This window comes from Anthonomus grandis, chromosome 1 (assembly GCF_022605725.1).
Source record: "Anthonomus grandis grandis chromosome 1, icAntGran1.3, whole genome shotgun sequence".
NCBI lineage: Eukaryota > Metazoa > Arthropoda > Insecta > Coleoptera > Curculionidae > Anthonomus > Anthonomus grandis.
Genome location: NC_065546.1, coordinates 20,401,736 through 20,426,433, shown reverse-complemented (window position 1 = coordinate 20,426,433; position 24,698 = coordinate 20,401,736). Strand labels below are relative to the sequence as shown.

General features: G+C 31.7%; 1 protein-coding gene across 6 annotated transcripts in view; it reads right to left on the bottom strand.

Moving 5' to 3' along the window:
* Positions 1-12,940: 12,940 nt before the first annotated feature.
* The window catches only part of LOC126739462 (tyrosine-protein phosphatase non-receptor type 2), a 57,958-nt gene continuing 46,200 nt past the window's right edge, over positions 12,941-24,698 (bottom strand). For 2 of the 6 annotated variants that reach the window (XM_050445162.1, XM_050445172.1), the window contains 2 exons: positions 23,173-23,286; positions 12,941-13,536 (listed from right to left, as the gene is read on the bottom strand). In XM_050445162.1, the coding sequence (XP_050301119.1) occupies positions 13,509-13,536; positions 23,173-23,286 (142 nt within the window). In that variant the 3' untranslated portion in view covers positions 12,941-13,508. Of the gene's footprint in view, positions 13,537-14,814; positions 23,287-24,698 lie in introns of those variants that run through there. The other 4 variants (XM_050445143.1, XM_050445153.1, XR_007661638.1 and 1 more) reach the window with 3 other exon arrangements.

Here is a 24,698-nt window from a genome sequence, read left to right as displayed (position 1 = left end):
TGTTTGTAAAGAACCAATTGATAGTATTTCTGTAAGCTGATAGTGTTATCAGCAAAAATAAATATTTGCTGTTGATATTACAGGTAACAACCACTCGCCTTTTGCGAACCTGCACAAGGTCTCTAACTCAGACTAACTTACCAGAGACTTACTTATTATTTATTACTTATGTGGTAATCAAAGATAGATAAGATAGTAAACGATAGGAACGACTTGGTGTGATAGCAATACCAAAACAAATTTTATAATACAAAAGCCTTATAAGCTGTGAGATGCTTATTGATCATTTTTAACAATCTTTCTATAATACGAGGCATATTTTTAAAGTAAGTAATATTTTGGATTTTTCACCGCTACAGCTTTGTACCTCTGTTTACTATCAAGCTACACTTGCCAGTATCGAATCATTCAACCGCGTAAAGGGTGTTTTGCGAGTGTTTTAAATGGCTTCTCCGATGGAAAATGCCACCGACTGTTAATATAATTTAAAATACGCGGCGTGATACGTTTTTTTAACACTGAATGCCTGCAATTCATTATTCGTCGTTATATTTTTAATGTTTATGGGGAATAAGTGATAAGATGGTAGGAAAATGGGTAACAGCTTTTGAACATAATCGTATGAATGTGCATGACGGGGAATGAAGTGGACAACCTTTACTAATTAATAATGACTTGGTGCAAAGTTGGTAGTGTTGCTTGTAGAGTTCTTGCCTCAAAGTGAAACATTAAATACGGCATCTTATTGTGAGACCTCTATCATATGATAGATGCTTGTCACCGTCCTCTTGTCACCATTGGAGGCCCGATTTCCATTTATTCATGAAATTAAGGAAGAACCTGGGAGGTCTACGCCACGACGATGCCGATGATGTTAAAACGATCGTGCAGCAATAGTTTTTCAGTGAGGCAGCAGCCTTTTTTTTATTTCAAAAGCTAATTGTACAATATGACACGTATCTCAATATTAGTAAAAATTATGTTTTAAAAGGTATTGTTCAAGGTACAGGCTTTCATATAAAAATAATTTTGTTGCTGAAGGTCAACTCTTTTGAAACTCCAAAGGCTACTTATTTTAAAAACATACCTCGATTTATTTACCTAATCGAGCTCAGCAGCAGCAGAGGTAGCAGTACGGGGTTATGTAATTTTATTCGTTACTTATCGTATGTAAAAAAAAATGTATATCGTTGATAGTTAAATAAGTTAATAAAAAATTGTTACCTACACTTTTGTAAACATCAGTAAAAAAGATTATTAAAGACCGCAAAGCCTCTACATTTATAAATGTATTAATAACGATTAGATAATTGGATTATTGCATCCAAGCGATTGCAGAAAAGTGATCTTCTATTTTCTTGTTTACTTCTAAGCTTCTTGCTAAGTGAGATGGATCTGGGTCAAATAAAACTCAGGTTTTACATTTTATTACTGCCAACATTTCGGCCTCCTCTTGTTAGGCCGTCTTCAGGTTCATAAACATTATACTTTATAGTCATAAAGAGCGTAATGAACATTAAAAAATTCTTATAATATTCAATGCTCTTTTTGCTTTAGTCTAAAAAGAAGTAGAACCAACTCATGGAAACGTCGGCAGTATTAAAATCTAAAATTCGAGGTTTATTTGATTCCAGATCAAACTTACTTAACAAGAAGCATACAAGATTTTTGGGTCACAAAAAAATTCTTGTGTACTTTTCGATGGAGATAAATTAGTAAGTTTGTTCATTGAAAATCGTAAATATCATAATATCAAATTTTGCAGTCCAACAGCCGAATGTCATGCATAGAATCTTTTTTTTTTCGCTTATAGGTAATTCTTAAAGGATTATTCTATAAATTGTAACTATTTGAGGTATTAGTAATTCCAATCCAAAAAGCCTTTAATGACTATCATCTGTCTATTCATTTATGGCTACATTCAATTACGCGCCTTATTAAAAGATTTATGAACTGTCCCACATTATTTTAAATTATATATTATTTTAAATATATCTAGGAATAAACTTGATGTTTATTTTTAAATTGACCTTTTACTATAATGCTTTTAACTTATTATGCTAACTATATTATAAGCCATTTTTAGTAAAAGATTCATTAATATTTTATTTATTTATAAAAATGGTATATTTGTTTAGAGCGGCAGATTCAAGCCACTTTCTTTTTTATGTAACGTGGAGAAATAGTTAGGTTAAATTTTAGTATAATATGCATTATAGGTCTATCGCACTAAAGTCTATTCTTGTTCACAATATAAAATTCACGTTTGTGATGGGACAATTTTAGAAGTGTATTGGGGATTTGTTTGGTTTATTGAAATTGATTTTGCTATAAGCATAAAGTTTAAGAAAAATAAATAAATGCAATCACCAAATCCTTATTGTCAACGTCGCTGAAAGCTGTCTGGTAGTGATGTGCAACGATTACTTGTATAAGTATCGAGTAGATGCTGATACTTTATATCTAATCAGATGCTTTATATTCGTTACAAAGTAGTCATTACTTGTATACTTGTTAGTTATTAGTGAATATACAGGCGAATATTAAGATTTTATATAATAATAATAATAATAACTTCTTTATTGCTTTCAAGATCTAATTAAAATAGACAATAGCAACGTGACAAAACAAACAAAATTAAAATTTGATAACATCTACACAGTACATACTGCTAGTAAAAATAGTAAGAACAAAAAGATAATGTTGGACATAATAATGGGTGCCACTTATATCTCAAGTATGATACATTATGAAGATAAATAAATTAGTAAACAAACCCTTAATATTAATCATAATACATATTTAAAATTGTAAATCGAAACTATAGATACACTTGCCCAACAGATACCTTGCAGTGTCTTTCCTAAACTTCATGATATTTTTCTCTTGCCTTAGGGCGAGAGGTAATCTATTATATGTTTTAATAGCAGCAAAGGCAGGAGATCTTTGAAAAAAGGCAGAGTGATGAGTTGGGACACTCAGTTCAGCTCTCCCCCTTGTCACAATAGACATACCCTCAGCCTAATGATCTTCATTAGTTTGAAAAAGATGCAGGTGTTTCTTTGCAAAAATAGCTAACATAAGAATGTACAGAGCTGGAACAGTGAGTAGACAAAGCTTAGTAAAATAAGTCCTACAAGACGTTTGTGGTGAGTCTGAGCATGCATCTTATGATGCGTTTTTGTGCTATAAAGACTGACACGGCGTCAGTTGAAGATCCCCAAAACATCACACTATAAGTGATTAGAGATTGGACCGATGCATAGTAAAGTTGCTTCAGACAATTTAGGGAAATCTCTTCTCGTAGACGCCTTATTAACGCACAGAAACTATTTAGTTTTTTGCCAAGAGTGTCTATGTGTGGGACCCATGTGAGACAGGAGTCAATTTGTATACCAAGGAATTTTAAGGAAGTTACCTCTCGAAGAGACTTTTTTTTAAACTTTACTAGTAGGGAATTTTGAGGTAAAGTTTTAAACAATTGTCAGTAGCCCGGTTTTATCAGCATTTAGCTTCAGAGCATGATTGTCGCACCACTCCTGCATCCTCTCTACCACCTGAGAAGCTCTGACCGATAGTTCTTCAATCAGATGTTCTCACCAGATTATGGAAGTGTCATCAGCATATTGGTTGATAAAACACCCTGAAAAACACTCACTGAGACCATTTACATATAATATGAATAGTACTGGGCCTAGAATTGAACCCTGAGGCACTCCCTGTACCACCAAGGATGACGCTGAGTAAACATATGTACCATTACCAGAGCCAAGGCAAACTGTTTGTTCCCTCTGATCTAAATAAGAGGCTATAAGTCTGGCACAGTTTCCCCTCAGTCCACAATTTTCAAGGATTGACAGCAGTAGACCATGGTTGATTGTGTCGAATGCTTTCGATAAATCGAAAAAGAGTTCGGCAACTTTTTCTTTTTATCAACATTTTCAATCACCAAGGATATAAGCTTGAAAACTGCCAACTGGGTTGAATGATTGGGCCGAAAACCAGACTGGCTATCTGAAAGAATAGTTTGCCTTTTTAAAAAGTTCATAATACGGATATAAATGACTCGCTCAAAGATTTTTGATATTGAAGAAAGGAGAGATATTGGTCGATAGTTTTCTACATCCTGCTCATCACCCTTATTTTTAAAAATTGGAAGAACTTTCGCCTTTTTTAGTTTAGATGGAAGGAATTATATTAAATTTGGGGCTTGCTTTGGCGTTTGTTATATTTTTTGACTATAATAGAGGATTATCAAGTTTTAGTAAGATATTACAAAATAATACTTATGCTAATAAAAAGTAATCAAGTAATCGGGCACGACTGGCGACAACGCCGGGTAAATATGAATTGGTATTATTGATTAATTATTGTTGGGCCGATCGGCGGCGGTTTATTTCATTTTATTAACAATATTGCCATATTTTACTTATAAAATATATTTAGTACGCATAAGCTGCCACCGGCAACATGGAAATTTGGGATTTAAAAAAGTATTCGAGTAACGAGTAGTTGGGGTCGAAGGATTCGATTACTTCGAATCTTCGCATGTATCAAATATTAAAGTATCGAGTAGATACTATCCGCACATCTCTACTGCTACATCTTTTTATGAAAATTTTTACAAGTTGTTTTGCTCACATGGATGAAACTTGTATGGTGAAAATCGGAATCGTATATCGGCCATCTTTGCTTGGCAAAAGTGACAGGGAGCTGACAGACAGTTGTTGACATTGACTGATAGAACATCATTTGTCATTGTCATAACATTTGAGTTTGTTTTTCATCTCAATCATAGAGAAATGAATACATAGAGTAATTAAAAGTATGAGAGGATTCAATCCTATAGTGACAAGTAGGCACCATCTTTACCCTAAACTCGATTGCAGCATACGGTTGCGGTCTAACCGAACTAAAATAATTCACATTTGTCACAGTCGGTAAAATAGTCTACTGTAATACCGATCCGTCATAGAAATGAAGGGCAGGCTATTGAAAATTTTAGAATGGCGCGAAATTTAAAATTATTGACCCATTAAATCAATTTTTAACAGCGTAAAGGCTGTGAATCTCGATCACAAACTCTAAAAAATTATGAAATAGTGCAAGTGTATTAATTTAATTTTTAAGAGGCTAAGAGTGATAATGTATGTAATTTAAGTTTATTTTTTACATTTTTTAATTGAATTCGTTAGTTTTTTGACATTAAATTCATCAAATTTGCTTTTAAGCTGTTAAGTTAATGCATTAAGGCCCTTCAAAAAAATAAATTGTTAATAATGCACTTTTTCATTGATTTTTAGAGAATGTGAAAGAGATTTTACAGCCCAATACGCTATCAAAAAATGATTTAATGGGTCAATTATGTAAGACAATATTTTAGAGATTTAAGTATAATATATTAAGTCCTATTTTGAGAATTAAATGCTTGATACTAACAATGTTAATTTAACTGTTATCAACAAATTAACAAGGGTAGGGGTAGAATTAAAGTCAATTGTAAAGTAAGTTCATAATTTATTGTCTTAAAAGGGATCCTGATACAATTTGTTTTTGTGCTGCTTTAGCACAACACTGTCCATGGTATATGTATTTTGCTTTTTCTACATTTTGAGGAAATGATACAAAAATTACAATCTATCAAATTTATAAATTAATTATTTATAGACATAAGAACTATATTTCTCAAAAATATGCTCTAAAAATTTTACGTTTACTACCTACTTTTTTGTACATAGGGTATCCAAAAATGTTAGGGGAGTGGTAATATATAAAAACTAACCCTGTAATTAAAATATTCTTTATGGAGAGTATGATATTAAAAATTAGTTAACACTGATGTATACACCCTAAATTCTAGATGTCATCGGTCCTTTTTCTTAAATATTCAAGGAGAACCCCTGGATCTTACTCCCACCTTATCGAGGTGAGGTACCTCTTTGAGTAGTGACCTGGTAGAATGGAAGTTGTTTTACTTATTGTGCTTTTGGTACTTCCTAGCAGCAAAGCACTGATGATACCTTTCGTCAGACCTAGTAAAAAGTGGTCTAGCATAATTGTGTTCATTCTGAACATTATATTGAGATTGCTGGATTATGATAGCAGGTAATAAAGTCAATATCTTCCCAAGGTACTTGTGCCTCAACCAGTACTGGGGCATTTTGAATAATACTTGGGCCAGCAATTGGGAGAGCACACTTTCTTAAATGAGTATGTATAGTACTAGTAAATGAAATATCATCAAAATGGTCTTGACATAAATAACACCTTGTTGAGGTTGGGCTTCAACCAAGTATTTTAAACCATTCGGACCTCCTAATAATGTCATTTTCAGGAAATTTAAAGAAAGTTTTATTTTTGTATGAATCCTCAATAGGCCAATAGTATGTATTAGAACAAGTAGGTGCCTTGCATTTAAAAATGAATTTTCCTGGTGATAACATTATTAGGGCAGTTTTAAAATGGTAAACAACAATTTTAGATGACCTACAACATGGTGAAAAATATTTGATAAAAAAAATTGCACTTACCCCATCCTAGGGATCTGAAACCACACAAAAACAGCTTCTATAAATGATAAAATTACACTTTAATCACTTTAAACTACATTTTGAACTATTTTTTGTTGAGAAAAAAAAACAAAAGGACACACCCAATGGACGCCAAAATAAAAAGGAATAAGCAATCACAGAACACAAATATATAGCAATGGCGACGATCGATCATGATACTATTACTGGCAAGATAAACCCACTTGGCGATGCAATTTCGTGACTTTGCGCATGACCTCACTCGATGACAAAAATTCTGTTTGTCAGTTGGAAAAGCAGTATTTTAAAGCCTTTTTTATTTAACATTACTTATTAAGTATTATTATATTTTGTTATATGAAATATGCTATGATTATTATAATAGTATGTAAAATATTTCCTTAATAGTATGTAGGATTCGTGGATCCGTGCAAGGATAGTAAAGCCTTATATAATATAAATGCCTATTTTGGTTTTGGATAAGGTTTAAAAAACGATTTTTATTATTTGAGGGATTTTAATTTGAAAATAAATATACACAATATGAAACGTCTGAAGGCTTGTTAATTAATAATAAATTAATAATACTTTATAGCCAAAAAAAAAAGGATTTATGGTTTTTATTTAACTTTTCTTTACTTTAGACGAATGCCTCTGCAGAAAAATATCAGTGATATAATATGTACATATTTTATTATGTTGTAAAAAAAATAAAACAAAAATAGAGGATTAATATACAGCCTATTGTGACAATTAACTTTCATAAAATTGTGTGCGCTAAGTATACATATGAGTACCCATTGGCTGTTGGTAATAATAGTGTTACCAGTAAATGCCAAAAGAAAATGCATGATGCCATTGATGACATACAACCAATTAATTTCACTTTCTTAAGTATCTATAATCTATATTTTTTTAAATTGCTTATGGGTAGACGTGTTATTAAAATGGTTTTGTAATCCATTGTCGGCAAACTTGTTTGTCCTTTGGAAATCTAAAGAATCGGCAATCCGAAACTACCTTACTTTTTTTGTTGTTGTTGCTTGAACAACCCACAACTGCACAGTACACCATGATAAAAAAATTTTAATTATTATAATTTAATAAACTCTGCCATATTTGTCACACAAAATACACACAAAACAAATAAACCATGCCCTAACCCTAAATCCTTTGAACATCTAAAGCAAAAACTAATTCAGTCTTATTAAAATGTATTAAATAAAACTCTTCTGTTCATGTATTAAAAGTTGTTCCTGGGGAAATTTGTCATCGACTGACGTCAGGCGTGCGAGAGAGATATAGGCTCATCTCATGCGCGTGGGTTTATCTTCTCGAGTATTAGTATCATGACGATCGATGATGTGAAGGTGGGTGGTGGCAAGGAACGAAAGAAAATCGATAATCTAATGACAATTATGACAGAAGTTGGCCCTCGATGTCTAACCGAACTAAATTTGTTAGGTTAAGCTTTAGAACTTGATGATCAGGTTAGGCTACCTTTCGAAACTCTTTTAATATTCATTTCTCTATAAATGAATATTAATTTATAATTTTTTATACTTTTAATCTATATATTTGTGTTCTGTGCTTTTAATTACTCTATGATTTCAATGAATGCAATGCAAGCGTGGGTTGAATTTGCTACTTGTTTTAAGGATGTTATTTTAAATTCTTTTTTTCAAAAAAGTTCTCTTTCAATATTGGGAGTAATGTTTTAATTGATTTGCAGCAAGAAATTCTAGGTTTCTGGTAAGAAAATCTGATTTTATTTATTACTATTGTGTTTTTGTATTGTCAATCTTAAGTCTTTAATAAAATCATGTTCAGTTGATTTCAATGAAGAAGTTTCACTTTTCAAGTATTTAATTTTTAACTTGATTATTATAAATACATATTACAAAAGGTATGGCCTCTCATTTTCTATTCAACAATTAAAAATTGATTTAAAATTTTCCTGACAATTTCCTTGATGTAAGAGATCAAGTATATTTTAAATGGTTCTGAGAAACATAGTAATAAAAGATTTTTTTAATTTCCTTCAGTTCCCATTACAAGAAAAACATGTAGAGCAATATGCAATGTTAATTTTATTAAGACTTTGAGCTATAGAATTTCTTCCGATCAGTTCTCCACAAATTTTAATAATGCTGATACCTACTGCTGGCATTACACTACAATACATATTTATTTAAACATTTATTTTCTCTTTTTTCACATGAATCACTTAGTAAATTGATTTCTAAGGTTTGCACTGCCTATTTTCTTTATTTAATTCATGCTCATATCATACCACTTCCTGTGTTCACTGAGACGAGACATCGGTATAGAGACTAAGAGACCTGAGCACCCGGAATGGATCAGAATTAATGTTTTTCTTATAACAATAGTTTATTTTTATTTTATGTAAACATCTGTCCTTGAATTAAGTTTTTGTTAATATTATAGTTCCAAGATATATGGTTAGTATTATAAAAAACCAAGAAATATATACTATGTAAATGATATATCGTCTGCTTAAGATGCAAATGGGGTAAATCCAAAACAAAATTGTTCAGTAGACACGAAAAACTTCTCAGAAGGAGAAAAAATAATAAAGCAAAATAAGTTTTCATATTGTTTTATTTTTTTATTGCTACATCATACATACAAAGACTTGTATCTTAAACTTGTTCTATTATATTTTTTCTCCTTCTGACAAGTTGCATCTCCTGATCAATTTTCTGTTTTGGAGTTAAGCCATTTGCATCTTAAGCCGATGATATGTTTATACTAAAAAGTTGTTTTCATTTTCAAAGAGTTAATTTTGTTTTGTAAATTGGTATATGGTTTCTTTCGATAATATTCTGCTATAGAATTTTTAATTAATTTTAAAAATTAATATTTAAATTATAATTTAAATATTTTTAAATTCTGTTTAATTTTTCTTTAGCAAACAGATACAAGTATATATTAAATACGGATAATTCCGAAGCCACCGTAATATAGATATCTATATTACGGTGGCTCCGATAATTCACCCTCTATTGAATCTATGTGTTAATAAAATGAGGATATTATTAATCTAATGGGAATGCCTTTAGATGTACAATGAGAAAATAGCCCGAAAATTTTGACAACATTTTTAGATTAATTCTAATTTTTATAATGTCTGTTATAATAAATTATTGTATATAATGTATATTAATTTAAGTAATTTTTTTTCAGGAAAATTAAATAATAAATGTATTAAAGAAAAACATTGTTTTATTATATATATATATCTAAGCTCGATAAATATGGTTTTAGAGGCGTAGCGTTGCGATGGCTTGAGTCCTATCTATCAAATCGTACTCAGAAGGTTACAGTGTCTGGGCGTTTGTCTGCCTCTAGATCCCTAAAATGCGGCGTTCCCCAGGGTTCAGTGTTGGGACCACTGTTATTTTTACTGTATGTGGATGACTTGAGTTCATTGAAACTGCAGGGCAAGGTGGTTCAGTTTGCTGATGATACCACCATACTATGGAGCCATAAAAATTCTGATTATATTAAGACTTGTATCCTTGAAGACCTTCAGATTTTATCAGGGTGGTGTGCTTCCAACAGGCTCGTGTTTAATGTAAGAAAGACGTCTATTATGGGGTTTAAGTGCGATGTTCAGGGTCTGATGTTTGACGAAAATTCCCTCTTGCAGAATAAAGAGTGCTGCAAGTTCCTAGGAATTACCATTGATGGTCGCCTTCGGTTTGAAGATCATATTTTACATTTAGCTGGGAAATTATCTTCTGGATGTTTTGCAGTAAGAATGGCAAAGCAAGAGCTGGGAGAGGTGGTTGCACGTTCAGTGTACTTTTCACTTATTGAATCTCACATTCGGTATGGCTTGCCTTTTTGGGGTTTAACCAATAAGGGGCTACTTAACATTATCTTTTTTATTCAAAAAAAAGCAGTTAGATACCTGTGTTCTGCTAAGTTAAGAGATTCTTGCAAACCCCTCTTCATTTCTGAAAATATCCTAACTCTTTTTTCACTCTTTATCTTAGAAACAGCTGCTCTTATTCACAAAATTCCCAAACTACCCTCTGACACTGGCCATTTGACTCGTCGTGTAAATGATGTTCCTACGTCTTCCCTTACCAAAAACTCATTAATTTACATAAGTAAAAAAATTTACAATCATGTTCCTCTGTGTGTTAGACATATATCGGATGTTAAGAAATTTAAAAGAGAATTAATGTCGCTTTTATTGGCTAAGGCATATTATAACCTGGATGACTTTTTTAAAGATAGGTTTTAACCTTGGACATGTTGGAAAGTTTTCTTTTTTTCCTTTTTTCTTCTCTAGTTTTGTCAACAAGTTTACCTTTATTTAGTAATTGATTGTTTTATTTAGTTATCTTTAATTCAAGTATGTTCAAAAAGTTTTGTCTTGTTGTGTTTAATTTTGTTCATTGTTTTGTCAATTTTTGAAATTGTATTTGTGTTTTGTTTTTTTAGCTTCTAGGATGCTTGTACACAAGATTATTCTTACGTAATATAGCACATTTTCTTTCTTTCTTTCTATTTCCATTTGTCCAATTAGTGATATGCCGTACACTATTGTTAGTACACTGTCGTACATTATTGCAGTAAATTAACTCAATTAGATATGTAAAATAAAGCTGAAAACTTTTATTTTTGTTCAGATCAATATCTGATGCTAACACCTAATCAAAAAGGCCCTTTTCTCTATGAGTAACCTTTTTGATTAGGCGTTTGCTTTCGATATTAAGATTAAATGATAAGATTGTCAGATTAAATGAAATTTGATTTCCCGCCTTTCTACCATTTTGATTGGTCCAATTAGGCACGTCAAACTGTCAAGTTAGTTACTACAGTTTCCGTTGCCAAGCGAGAGGACGCTAGCTGATTTGTTATAAGAATTTCTTCAGTTTGTATGCAACCACCACTTCTCTATATATTTGTGTTCTGTGCTTATGCTTCTCGTAATGGCGCAATTTTATTCCGTTGTCGATTTATGTTGCTACATTGCAAAGCCCACGTGCCGACTGACATAATAAATGAAGCTTCATTATTTATTTACCCTAAATGTCAGACATTTCTATGGTTAGGGTATTATTTACATTTAAAATTCAAAACAAATCAATAAAAATTATTATATAAAGCGAATGTGAATGTTTCATATTTACCTCAGAATTATCCTCTAATTAGCACTACTCTTCCAAAAACAGTCGTTCGTGGAAAACAATAAATTTATACTCACTCAATACCAACCATCAACAAATATGGATATAGACTTCGAAGACTTGTTAGGTATCTCAGATGATAAAATTGGAATGTTTCTATCTAGTAAACTTGAAGAAATCACCCTCCAAAATGAGCTTTTTGACACCCTTTTAAAGGAAAGGAAACAAGCTTTACAATCAGAAGTTTCACAAAATTCTCAAGACATAAGAGTACAAAATTTATGGAAAAGAGCATTTAACAACAAGTACATCATAGGGTTTGAAATAGTCTGTCCAAAAGGCCTTGAATACCTTGAAATCAATCTATTAACTGACAATAATCTTATTTACAAAGAACATTATTTTTTTGTACATGAACAAAAGCTTTGTTCCAAGCCTTATGAATGTGCCAGTGTACTGTGTGGAGCAATCAAACAATGGACTAACACATACAGAATATTAGATATTTGCTATGCGACTTTAACTGTAGAAAAACCTCAATTTCTTGGTCAGTTACACCATACATTCATTGGTTATATTATATGTAGTATAAATGGTCAAAAAGTTACCACACAATTACCTAACATAGAATTATCTTTGGAAGATAACTTACAAATTAACTTTGGAGAAGAACAGGATAGTTTAATAAATTTTTTATCAGTAGTTTCTAGTAATCACTGTATTGATTTGGTGTTATGCCTCCCAAAAGATTGGACTACAAATTTATTAAGTACTTTGGAGATATTCTGCTCCTTAGTTGCAATAAATTTAAAGGAGCTAAAATATTTCATACCAAGCAATCTTTCATCAGGAACACTTAAAGACATTTTGCTTGTATCACATCAGCAAGACTTTAATAATAAGGTAGATAGTGATATTTTTGTGAGGGTTTACTATCCTAATGAAGACCGGTTAATTAATTTTGTGCATCATATGTTTTTAAGTATTAAAAATTGTAATATTTTCCCGAAAACTTTATATAGAACATTAGTTTTAAATAAAACAGTTGATTACAAATCTGAGAAAGAGAAGTTAGAAAACCTTAAAAAGTCTATAAGGTCAGATTTAGAAAAAAGTTATGGGTATAGCAAGTCAGCAGCTTTACTTGGCAGCAATGGTGAAAAATTAAAAAAACTAAGACAGAAGCTTGGTAATCAGGAAGAATTAACTGATCTTCATTACCTAGTTGTGCAAAACATGTAGTAATAGTTTTCTTTTTCATTTGTTTATTTAGTGTATAAAAATTGTCTATACAAATTAATTACTATGTAGTGTAGAATTTACTATATATAATATTATAATTCTTTTGTTATCTTACAATATTGTATTCAGTTTAATAAATCTCTATTTTGTTTTATCTAAGGCCTAGTTTTTTAGCTTTCTTGGCATAGACACCTACCAAGGGTTTATCGTAAACGAAACACAAATTAGATAAAAACTAATTAACTTACAATTAAAGGCATACTAAAAAGGTCCCAATTTACGCTTCAAGAAGACTAATTAATAAAAAAAGTAGCTTCAAAAAATAAAAACGAAAAAACGCCTATCACAAAAATATAGACAACCACATACTACTTACATCCCACTTAATAAATACTCAGACCAAAACTTAACAACCGATCGTGGCGCGACTATCTGGGCGTTCTGATTGGCCGAAAAATGGCTCGTGCCTCCTGAATGGCCCCCGGAGCCCTCAAAACGTCAGGCCGCAGAACTTGTCCTCGACCAATCGGAACGTCTCGTAGTCCAGGCGCTTCCAGAAAAATTTGAAATGTCAGTCTTCCGGGTGGGACGTCTTCGGCCTGAAAAAGAAGGCTAAGGTATAATGAGAGGGGGCGGTGTGTGCGAAAAAGAGACAGAAATAGTGTTTTTGTGAGGATTTTTTTTTGTTTCGACATACGTTTGTTGGTATTTGTGATATGTTAAAATATATTAATCGTGTATAATTTATGTTATAGGTTAAAACCCGAGAAGTGTAGAAAATCTGTTTACAAAAACTCTTGAGTAAGATTATGAAGTTTTGGACGTGCATGATGAAGAGCGGCGATCGTTTTCCCGAAAAAAAGGCTTGAAAAATTAGAAAAGGTCAAATAAAGGTAAAAATACTTTATTTAAAAATGTTTTCAGTAATGCGGCATTGGCACTGTTATAAAAAAAATCCGAAACGGCTTTGATATTTTAGGTTTGTCAACCTGATTATTATATATTTGGTAGAATATATGTAGAATGTCCTATCCATGTGCCGTTTTTAAGTAATTTTAGATACTTGGATTAGCAATTTAAACTTCAATTTATATTAAAAGCTTGTATAGAAAAAATTCCTGAATATTGCATAGAAAAAATTCATGGGAATCGGCCTGCAAACGTATTTTTTTTACATACCATCTAAAATAATGACAAAAAGGTATTAAGTGCTTAGGTATGGGACAATGTAGATAATATAAAACGTCCGAAATTTTTTAAAGTTACAAATATATTACAGGTTTAATATAGAAGCGGTAACACTACATTAATAAAATTTGTAAAAAAAAAACTTTAAAACCTTCTTATGCCCACTTTTCGAGAAATCGATTACCGCAGTACCGTGGAAAATGAAAAAACTGCCAACAAATTGTGGTTGCAAAATTAATGCCAAAATATTGCCAATATTAATGCTAGTAGCACAAAGCATTACTGGAACAATGGATAAAAAATTTAACAGTTGGTAATTTCTATAATGATAGAATAAAGTCCACAATAATAAATAAATAAAATCCTCCACAAGAGAGGATTTTACATTATCGAGGAATGCGATAAATTCTACGGAAATTTATTGCTAAAATCATTATTAAACTTTCATAATATAAATTCTAGGCCACATTTAAAACCGTAATATAGGGAGGCTAGAAAACAGAAAAAGGCTTATTTATATTGTAAAATAACTGAATAAAGTCTACCTTATTAAATTCGGTAATTATTACCATTATTAATTATCCTTACATAACGCAATAATGAGAAAAGCGTATGAAGGTAGATATAAGCTTGCAGGTAAAATATGCTATTCCTATCTCTTGTCCACACAATCGAGTAAAAATCAAAACTAATTTAAAATAATTTATTTGGAAAATGCTTCAATAAGAATGTAGCGCTATTGCTATAATAATCGTAACGTAACGTAAATGTTGCAATTATAATAATTGTAATAATAATAATAATAATCACATATAGTAGTTTTTATAATACTTCGTTACACACATTATTAAAAGTCATAATAAGTTGTCGATATACTGCTTAAAAAATTACTTTTGATTGTAGACACATAATATACAGACAGGTGGAATAAAACTTCTTTATAAAATAAGCACCCTGTACAGTGCTCTAAAACTTCCAATACAGTAGTATTGTCATAGATTTGCTACCACGTTAAAATATACAAAGGTAACTAAAGTAAAAGCAACTAATTAAAAAAAAAAGGTTAACAAGATTGCCACTTTTTTTCGTCTAAACTTATCCTATATTTCTTATCAATACAGATTTTCTGCCACGGCTTTTAGGTGTAAAATCAAGGCACTTGAAAGGAATGCTTAATAACTAAAAGTTGTGGTGCTACATTAGTTTTGTTGATACACTGCTAAATATGACAAATATATTAGAAATACACCCAACTAGTCACTTTAATGGCTATTGAATATTCGTATGTTTTGATGCTTTAACTCATACTGCGATCATTAAAAATGTGAAAAGGCCCATCCATACGGATTATTACTATTCAAAACACTTAAAACACAGAATTTTCCACGTTTATTTCTCGAATGTATGCAATACTAAAGTAAAAGCCTACCCGAAAAAGTGAGCAGATTAAGTCCTCTATTGTGTATGGGGGCAGAAGGCTTTTTAACCATCTACCCCTTTATATAAGGCTAATAAATTGTGAAAAACTTTATAGGAAAAATATAAACTTTTACTTGCAAAAGCATTTTATTCTCGTTCATTTAAATACAACTTTCTGATAGTGAGAAGATTTGCGTAGCGTGATGTGACTTCTTACTATTTTAATTGTGTTGCGTGGGTTCTATATTCTATGTATGTAAGAATTGTTAAAATATTTATATTTTTGTAAAAGATCATGTTGTCAACTATCTTTAAAGTTTTATATAATGGTTTGTTAATAACATATTATGTTATGTAACAATAAAGCTATTTTTGACTTTTGACCTTTTTTTGACTAAACAGATTAGGACAAATTAATATGTTTAGAGGCAACAGAATAAATAACATATCGGCGATAGTAAGTAGCTGCCTTATGCAGAGAACGTTAATTATTAAAGTCACTAATTAAATGTACCAGAAGAAGAAAAAATTAATGAATATCTGCAAAAAAAGTACAATTTATCTAACCTATAAAGCTGCTAACCTTAGTATCACTTTTTGCTAGCCCACTTGAGCAACTCAAAAGAATAACCTAAAGGTTTGAAGTTGTTTCCAATATTTTCGATGGATAAACAAAATAATGATTGTTTCGAAGGACAACTCAAAATACCAAATTATATCCCGACACTTAAAATGCACAGAAGGTTATCCCTGGTTTAAAAACAAAACAGTGACCTCTTTAGATTAACGTCGCTAAATAAAAAGTTTTAACATTAATATTCAACTTCACCTTTGGACATCTCTTGTGTGGCTTCAAATACCGAATTTCAAATGCACTGAAAGATGAAGAATGAAAGACTCACTGAGATGAAAAAGATGAAGAATTCTTTCAGAATGACTGAAGATGAAAACGCATCAATAGACCATTCTTTTTATACCAATTAACTTCGTGTAAAGGGTGGCGCATAAGTTTCTTAAAATGTCTGGCCTATTTTTAGCAAAAATGATTGTCTATTCTTAGAGCCGAATATTTTAATCACTGTAACTTATTCTTACAGAAATTATATGTAAAGTAGAGATAGTTCCAAAAAAGTTGATTGTTTGAAAAAAAAAAAAAACTAATCTCAATTTTGCCTCTTTTTGGTCACATGTATTTCACTGTAAAAACAAGCTAGATACGGAAAATAGGCCTAAACCCTTTTCAACAGGCACTCTCCAGCGAATTCTTACTAAAGATTTACAACTGCATGCCTTCAAAATCCAACTAACTCAACATTTTTTGCCAACAGACCAGCACAGTGAAGAGAATTCACCAATTATTTCCTTGATCAACCCACCGATTTTGCAAATAAAAAAGATTTTTATTCATGACGCTCATTTTTACAATGGCTTCGGTAATACGCAAAACTGTCGCATTTGGGGCTTTACGAATTGGAAAATCTGCGAATGATTCATCAGAAGCCCATGCATCCAAAACGTGTCACTGTATGGTGTATATTAGAATCTGGAGGAATAATTGGACAGTTTTTGTTCGAAAACAAAAAAGGTAATGCAGTATTTTGATCTTGATGACATGTGACTGTGGTGTTATCAGTCACACAGGGTATCAAGTCACATGTTTATGCGAATAAGCCTTCGAACCATCGAAGAATAGAAATTTAAATTAAAAAGAAGCAATTTAAAAAGATAAAAAAGAAATTCAGACTAATTTAAATTTACATTGAAACTAGGAAATAGTGTGTCATATGCTCAATTATTGAAAAAAAGAAAAATATATACTTAAAGTAGTGGCAAAGAGTAGCGCAACTTTTTAAAAACCCCAATAATTTCCGTATATTTAATATAATATCACAGATATTTCTTCTATCTAAGCAGACGCCGTGGACAAATATAATTTGATAAAAACATATTCCAATTTATATTATTTTGTGTTTTTTTTATGCCAACTATTTTCTAGGCGGGAAAAAAGTGGGCAACTTTGGAATTTTTATGACACGCTTTAACTCATTTAATGTTAAAACCGCAAATAGTGAAGATTTTATCGAATAGCAATAGCAACATGTCTCGTGGCAAATGTCTATCAATGGATATTAAAAACCGCATTGTTTTTTTTTTTTAAACGGGGATAACCCGGCTAATGTCGCTAGAAAATTTTCCTTAAACAAAAGTATTATTTCCCGTATTCTAAAGAGATTTCACGAAACGGGAGAGGTATCTGAAAAGAAAAATCACGAAACGGAAGAGGTACCTGAAAAGAAAAAGTCTGGGAGAACAAGAAAAACAACTTTATTACAAGATAAAGCAATATTAAGGATTGCCAAAAATGACCCCTTTATTGGCTCTAATAAAATCCGGCCTCGTATTTCGGAAACTATGGGGATTGAGGTAAGTTGAGATTGGGATTGAGGGGCACTGGTCGGATTCCGAGTGGAAAAGAATCATATGGAGCGACGAATCCAAATTCAGTTTATTCCAGAGTGATGGTATAAATTACGTAAGATGGCCTATCAATGAAAGGCTGAATCCCGCGTACACCCGCACCACAATAAAACAAGGAGGTGGTAACGTTATCGTTTGGGGGTGTTTCTCCAACTATGGTATGGGGTCCCTCCACAAGATTGAAGGTATTACGAACAGGTTCCAGTATAAGCAAATATCAGAAGAATTTATAGTGCCGTATGCTGAGGAGAAAATGCCGTTACGTCAATGCCGAAAAATTATAAAAAATAATGGGTATTTTACAAAATTGGATTTAAGCTATATTAATTGGAATAATAAATTTAAAGGTGCTCTAACTTTTTGTCACGACTGTATATGCGTATTTAGAAGAAATATTAATTTAAATCTTTAACGATACATTTTTCCGTTCATTTCCATTTCAATAAAAAAGATAAAGCTAGGTAGGATATCGAAAAGAAGTAACGAGCTCGAAAGGTCAATATATAAAACTGCAGATCCTGGGTATATAAACAAATCTATTATATCTCATATTATCATTCAAAAACTTCTGATTACGAGTCGATTGTAATAATAATGCGACTATATGCCAACTTATTAGACAAGTAATAGGATTATATTTCAGAAAAAATATCTCATCGGTGTATTTTAACATTTTTGAGCATGATTAGAAGAATCCCGTTATTAAGGCTCATTTAAGTCCATTTGGATAGTTTAATTTTTGAGCCATTCATTTTTCTGTTATTTGAATGAATTAATTCTTCGGCTACTTTTTCCATCTGATTATTTGCGGTAAACAACCGTGGGCACAAAGTAGCAAAATTTTGAATCAAGCTCAAGCTTTTCAGCATCTGAGTGATCAAATATCGCTTTACAAAGACGATAAATCGAGTAATCTAGAAGCAGAGATAAAAAAAATACTGAAGCAGTTCTACTTGCACTTAGTCTAAGAAATTCCGTATTCAGTTGTGTCATAGAAAAACGTAAAGATAATATGTTTTAAGTAAGTTATCCAAACATTTTCACAACTAACTATATTTTGCATAGGGTGCCAAATGAGAAGGAAACCTTTTTTTTGTGATAAAATTATAAAAAAAGTGTCGATATTTTTTCTATAATATATAGTACAGGGTGGCCAAATAAGCGAGGTAAGCGGCTGTATCTCAGAACCTGTACATCTGGCAACAATGGAATTTTTTTTATGATTATAAACGTGGCTGTGAGAAAATTCTGGAAATTATTTTTAAGTTCCGTATTTCACCGCAAGAGGGCGCAACTAAAAATTAAATAAAAGAAACGTCTTTTTCTCCGAAAACTTAAGTATTAACTTATACTTTTGATATTATTTTTAGTAAGCCTAGATAATTTGCTATAATTTTGGTTTTATGAATCATTGACGTACGAACGATAGTAGGGGTGGGGGAAGCTATTGAAAGTGGAATCATTAAAATCGGTGTAAATTCATCACTACCCTATAATTCCTAATAAAACCGCCAGACGGCGCAATTTGTAATAATTCAAGTTTTTTTCATTTTGCTCCAAAAATGCAAATCGAATGGTAGATTTTTGACATCATATTTAAAAAGTAGATAAAATTTGCAAAAATACTGTGAAAACCGCACGATGATATCTTTGCTTGTTTAAAAGTTCTAGCGAATTAAAGTCTTTTACGCACCGAGTCCAAACTTATATACCGTCATCTAGCGCTCGGCCTTAGAATGTCTAGTTAACGTATAGTAGGCGGCAAAAACAAAAGAAACTTTTAAAAAGCATTGTATGGAAACGTCAAATATTTATTAGACGGCCAGTTTAAATCTGTTTTCAATTTTCTTTGCTCGATTTTTTGTAAAATGCCTTTAACAAATAATGAAGCTGTGGATTTGATTGCGGTTTTCTTTGAGTGCTTTCAAAATGCAGCAATAGCTGAAAGACAGTATGCCCTTCGCTAGCCAGATCGCCGCCATTATGGCAGAAGAATTTTTCCACGGTTGGTACAGCGACTACGCGATACTGGGAGTTTTAGTCAGCCCAAATTTAGAAGGCGTCGCTCTACTGCAGAACTGAAGAAAACATTATTAATGTGTTGGCCTACGTAGAGTTTAATAGGCATATTGGAACTCGTGCGTTATCTTTAGATTTGGGAATAGCTCGAACTACTGTTCAAAATATACTTAAAGACCACAGGTAATACATCTTTTTATTATAATTTTCTTCTCGAATATAGGCATTTCTTTTTATTTTAAGGCTACACCCTTTTCATATAATCCTACACCAAGCTCTAAACGAACATGATTTTGAGCCCCGAATTGATTTTTGCCAATGGATACTAGCAATGATTCGCGAAAACAGGGATTTTTTGTCACAGATTCTGTGGACCGATGAAGCCACTTTTTGTAGGGATGGGAAAGTCAACAGGCAAAATATGCATTATTGGTCGGTTGAAAATCCTCGTTGGATGCGAGAAGTCCAGCACCAAGGCCGATGGAGTGTAAACGTGTGGTGTGGCATTATCGGAATGAAAATTATTGGTCCTTATTTTTTTGATGGCACATTAACCGGTAATGTTTTTTTGCAATTTTTAGCAAATTCCTTGCCTATTTTAATGGAAGATTTGACATTGGAAGTAAGACGGACCATGTATTTCCAATTGGACGGGTGCCCAGCACATTTTTCCCGTTTGGTGCGGCATCATATAAATAATTACTTTCAAGGGCGCTGGATCGGAAGGGGGAGTCTATATCCTTGGCCGGCCAGGTCACCCGACTTGACATGCCTAGACTTTTACTTATGGGGTCGTTTAAAAGATATTGTGTACCAAACTCCACCTACAACAAGACAGGATATGGAAAACAGAATCCGTGGTGCAATAAATGAAATATCAGCTGCTGAAATCGAAACAGCAGTTTTATCCACCCCAAGAAGGTTGGAAGCTTATTTGGAATGTGATGGAAAGCAGGTTTGAACACCTATCGAGGCATTAAATACCAAATATGTTTGGGTTTAAAATCGGTTCTTTTCAGGACCATAATTTAAATATAAAAAGAAATTCGTTAATAAAATTATTCGCCTTAAGAAAGTCACATAAACTTCCAGTCATTCTGTGATACATAGGTATTATTAATTTATAATTTATCAATCAATTATTACTTTCATAATTTATTAATTATGACAACATCATGGTATCCTAGTTGTGGTAATACTAATTAGAGATTTTTAGGCGAGACACTAGATGGCGGTACGTAAGTTTAAGCTCGGTGCGTAAAAAACTTTAATTCGCTATAACTTTAAAACGAGCAAATATATCATCGTGCGGTTTTCACAGTACTTTTGCAAATTTTATTTACTTTTTAAATAGGATGTCAAAAATATACCATTTAATTTGAATTTTTGGAGCCAAATGAAAAAAACTGGAATTATTACAAATTGTGCCCTCTGGCGGTTTTATTAGGAACTACACGGTAGTGATGAGATCAGACTTTTAAAGCAGCTATATTTATCTTGCAAATAAATTTTGAATTGCTCAAATCGAATAAGTGGTTTAGAATTTACACCGATTTTAATGATTCCACTTTCAATAGCTTCCCCCACCCCTACTATCGTTCGTACGTCAATAATTCATAAACCAAAATTATAGAAAATTATCTAGGTTTACTAAAAATAATATCAAAAGTATAAGTTAATGTTTAAGTTTTCGGAGAAAAAGACGTTTCTTTTATTTAATTTTTAGTTGCGCCCTCTTGCGGTGAAATACGGAACTTAAAAATAATTTCCAGAATTTTCTCATGGCCACTTTTATAATAATAAAAAAAATTCCATTGTTGCCAGATGTACAGGTCCTGAGATACAGCCGCTTACCACGCTTATTTGGCCACCCGGTACATCTATTACATAATTTTATTATTTGATAAAAAAGAAGAAACGATGCATTTAAGAGTTAGGCATTGCAGGATATTCAAAGAGTAACACATATTTTTGATATGAAATGTAATAGAAATAAATTTTTAATTTTCTTACCTTAATCACTTGCCTGATAAGATGTAAGTGTCTTCTAAATACTTTATTCCTATTTAGCAGTATACCAACTTGTCTCGTGCAATGATATTTTTATCGTATTTTTTTTTATAAATCCAAAAAGACCCTGTAACTTTCGATTCATTTTTATGAAAAAATTAAATGACAATGGACATTACAACTATAGCTACTTCAGTGATAATATTGTATTGAAATCTAAAGGGTTGCTTGAGGGATGAACTTACAAATTATTAAGCGTTTGATTTTGAAAAGTCTGGATAAAAAATATTGGGGCTGTATGTTATTTACAAAATTTGTACCAGAAAAAAACGCGAACTTTCATCCCCAAGTGTTTTCTAAAAACTACACATTAAGTCTTATACGTTTTCCTAACGATTATTATGAATATATACACGTTCCAGCTTGAATTTCCCACTCCATTATTCCATTTCTCTTTTTAATTTAGTATCACAACGAACAGAGATTTCGTCCAATAAAAACCGGAATTTTAAAAACTGTCATTGGTATCAGTCTTTTTCTAGCAATCCAAACGTTCTCAAATTTTTAATCTCTAATTGTCTAAACATTTGCTACAAATAAATATATTAATGAAAAATAAATATTTTGCTTGCAAAAATTGTTTTGAGGAACTCAACTTTTTTTTTTGGATATGTAAGTTGTATAAAAAACTGTCGTGTTTATTAATAAATGCAGTCATAACTAGTAAATAAACTATAAAAAAAATATACAATATATATGAAACGTCATAATTTCTCCACGTGACGTCACATAACCAATTTTTCTCATCAACAAACAACATACGGAAGAAAAACCGTCAGCAGACGACTAATCTTGAAACCGACCAAACTGCTTTAAGTAATTTAAAAAATATTAATATATAATCTATGAGCCAAACATATAGGGTGTTTCATTACAGTGAAACATTCATATTATGTTTCACTGTGAAATGACGAATCACCCTGTCCCAACCAGTGCGACCTAAACCCGATCCGAAAATATTTTCGTTGATTGTTTATTCTTTATTGATATAGAAGTAGGCTGCGAGGCCGCCGCCCAATAAAATGGCGGCACCTCCGACCAATAGGGGAACGTATAGAGACCTCTTCAGCTGTTGCCATTGCTCTGTCGACTGTTGTCTTCTCTTCATGTCTCTCACTTGCTTTTCCAGTTGATTCTTGCGTTCGACGCGACGTCTGTGACGAATTTCCGCAGAACTGAAACAAAAATAAATAGTTAAATATTGCGGAGAGGTTATCTGCTTTAAGTATAGAAATCGTAAATAGTATATTTGACGATAAAACCATAAACATATATTATTCTTTAATCTTCATAGGTATTGGTAAAAACAAATTTAAAGAAGAAAAATCTTCTCAAATTACATAAAACTTTTCGCAATCGTCATAGAACTCCACAAAAATGCTTCCGATTAAGTATTTCTATAATTTTTATATTATTTTTTATTTTCTATATTTTTTATTATAATTCCTGACATTTCAAACACTTTATTAATGACAGACTTCATTTTTTGCATTTTTTTAGGGGCTTATAAGACAGAGATACAAAAATCACATGTGACAGTTTCCATACTTAAAGTTGTGAATATAAGTGACTTGGGGTAGGGTAGGGTGTATGGATTCAAACGATTATTTAGGAGACCGTGGATGCAAAGGAAAGCCTATAAGTTGAACTCAGACACCGAATTTTTATGTTCCAGTATTAAAGTGACAGAGAGTGTAGGGAACCAAGCAGTTTGAAGGCATACGATCCAATTTAAATAAAGGTGCAAAAAAATCTTAATAGTTATATAGATATTGCCTTACAAAATTACAATATTAGACGAGGAGATTTATTTATCAAAAAGCCACAGCCAATATTAAAATTAAATTATTAAAATCTTAGAACATTGAATACACTAGAATAAACATTGGCTGCTTTGGACGGAGCGCAACATCTACACAGGGGGCAAAGGGGATATTTTGTTGATAAACATGCTTAATGTTCTATGTCGCCAGTGATTTCTCAATTTTAACAGAAGAAAATAAAATAATATAATAAATTATTATAATTAGCAGAAACTGAGTTGCATTCTTTATTATAAAGCAAAAGAAAGAGTGAAACTCGTTTAATTACCAAAACTATTTTGTACTATATTTACACTAAACACTAATAATAATAATCAATATTTTTAAGTTGGATTCTTTAAATTGTTTTGAGTGGTTTCAGTGTGTTTTTTAAATTAATATTTATATTAAAAACACACTTTTTGCTGAAAAATGATAAAGAAGTCTGAAGTGGGTCACATATATTGGAAAAAATGAAATTCAAATCGTTCCTTTAACAGGCTATTGAGTTAGGTGTCAATGGTGTCATCCTTCTAGGTTATAATATTATAAAAGACAGCATATTTGTGAAGTATCTATTAAGTATTGGATACTAAAATATTTAAAAAAATGTGTAATTAAGTATATTATTATAATCTAGCAAATTTATTGCTTATTCGAACCCAAAATGCTGCAAAATTAATGTGTGTAAAAACGAAGGTAGTGTCTGGTCGATATCCAGCAACCGAAATCGAGAACGCAGCATATGTCGTTTGCCGAAAACATATTTATAGTCGGCGCCCATT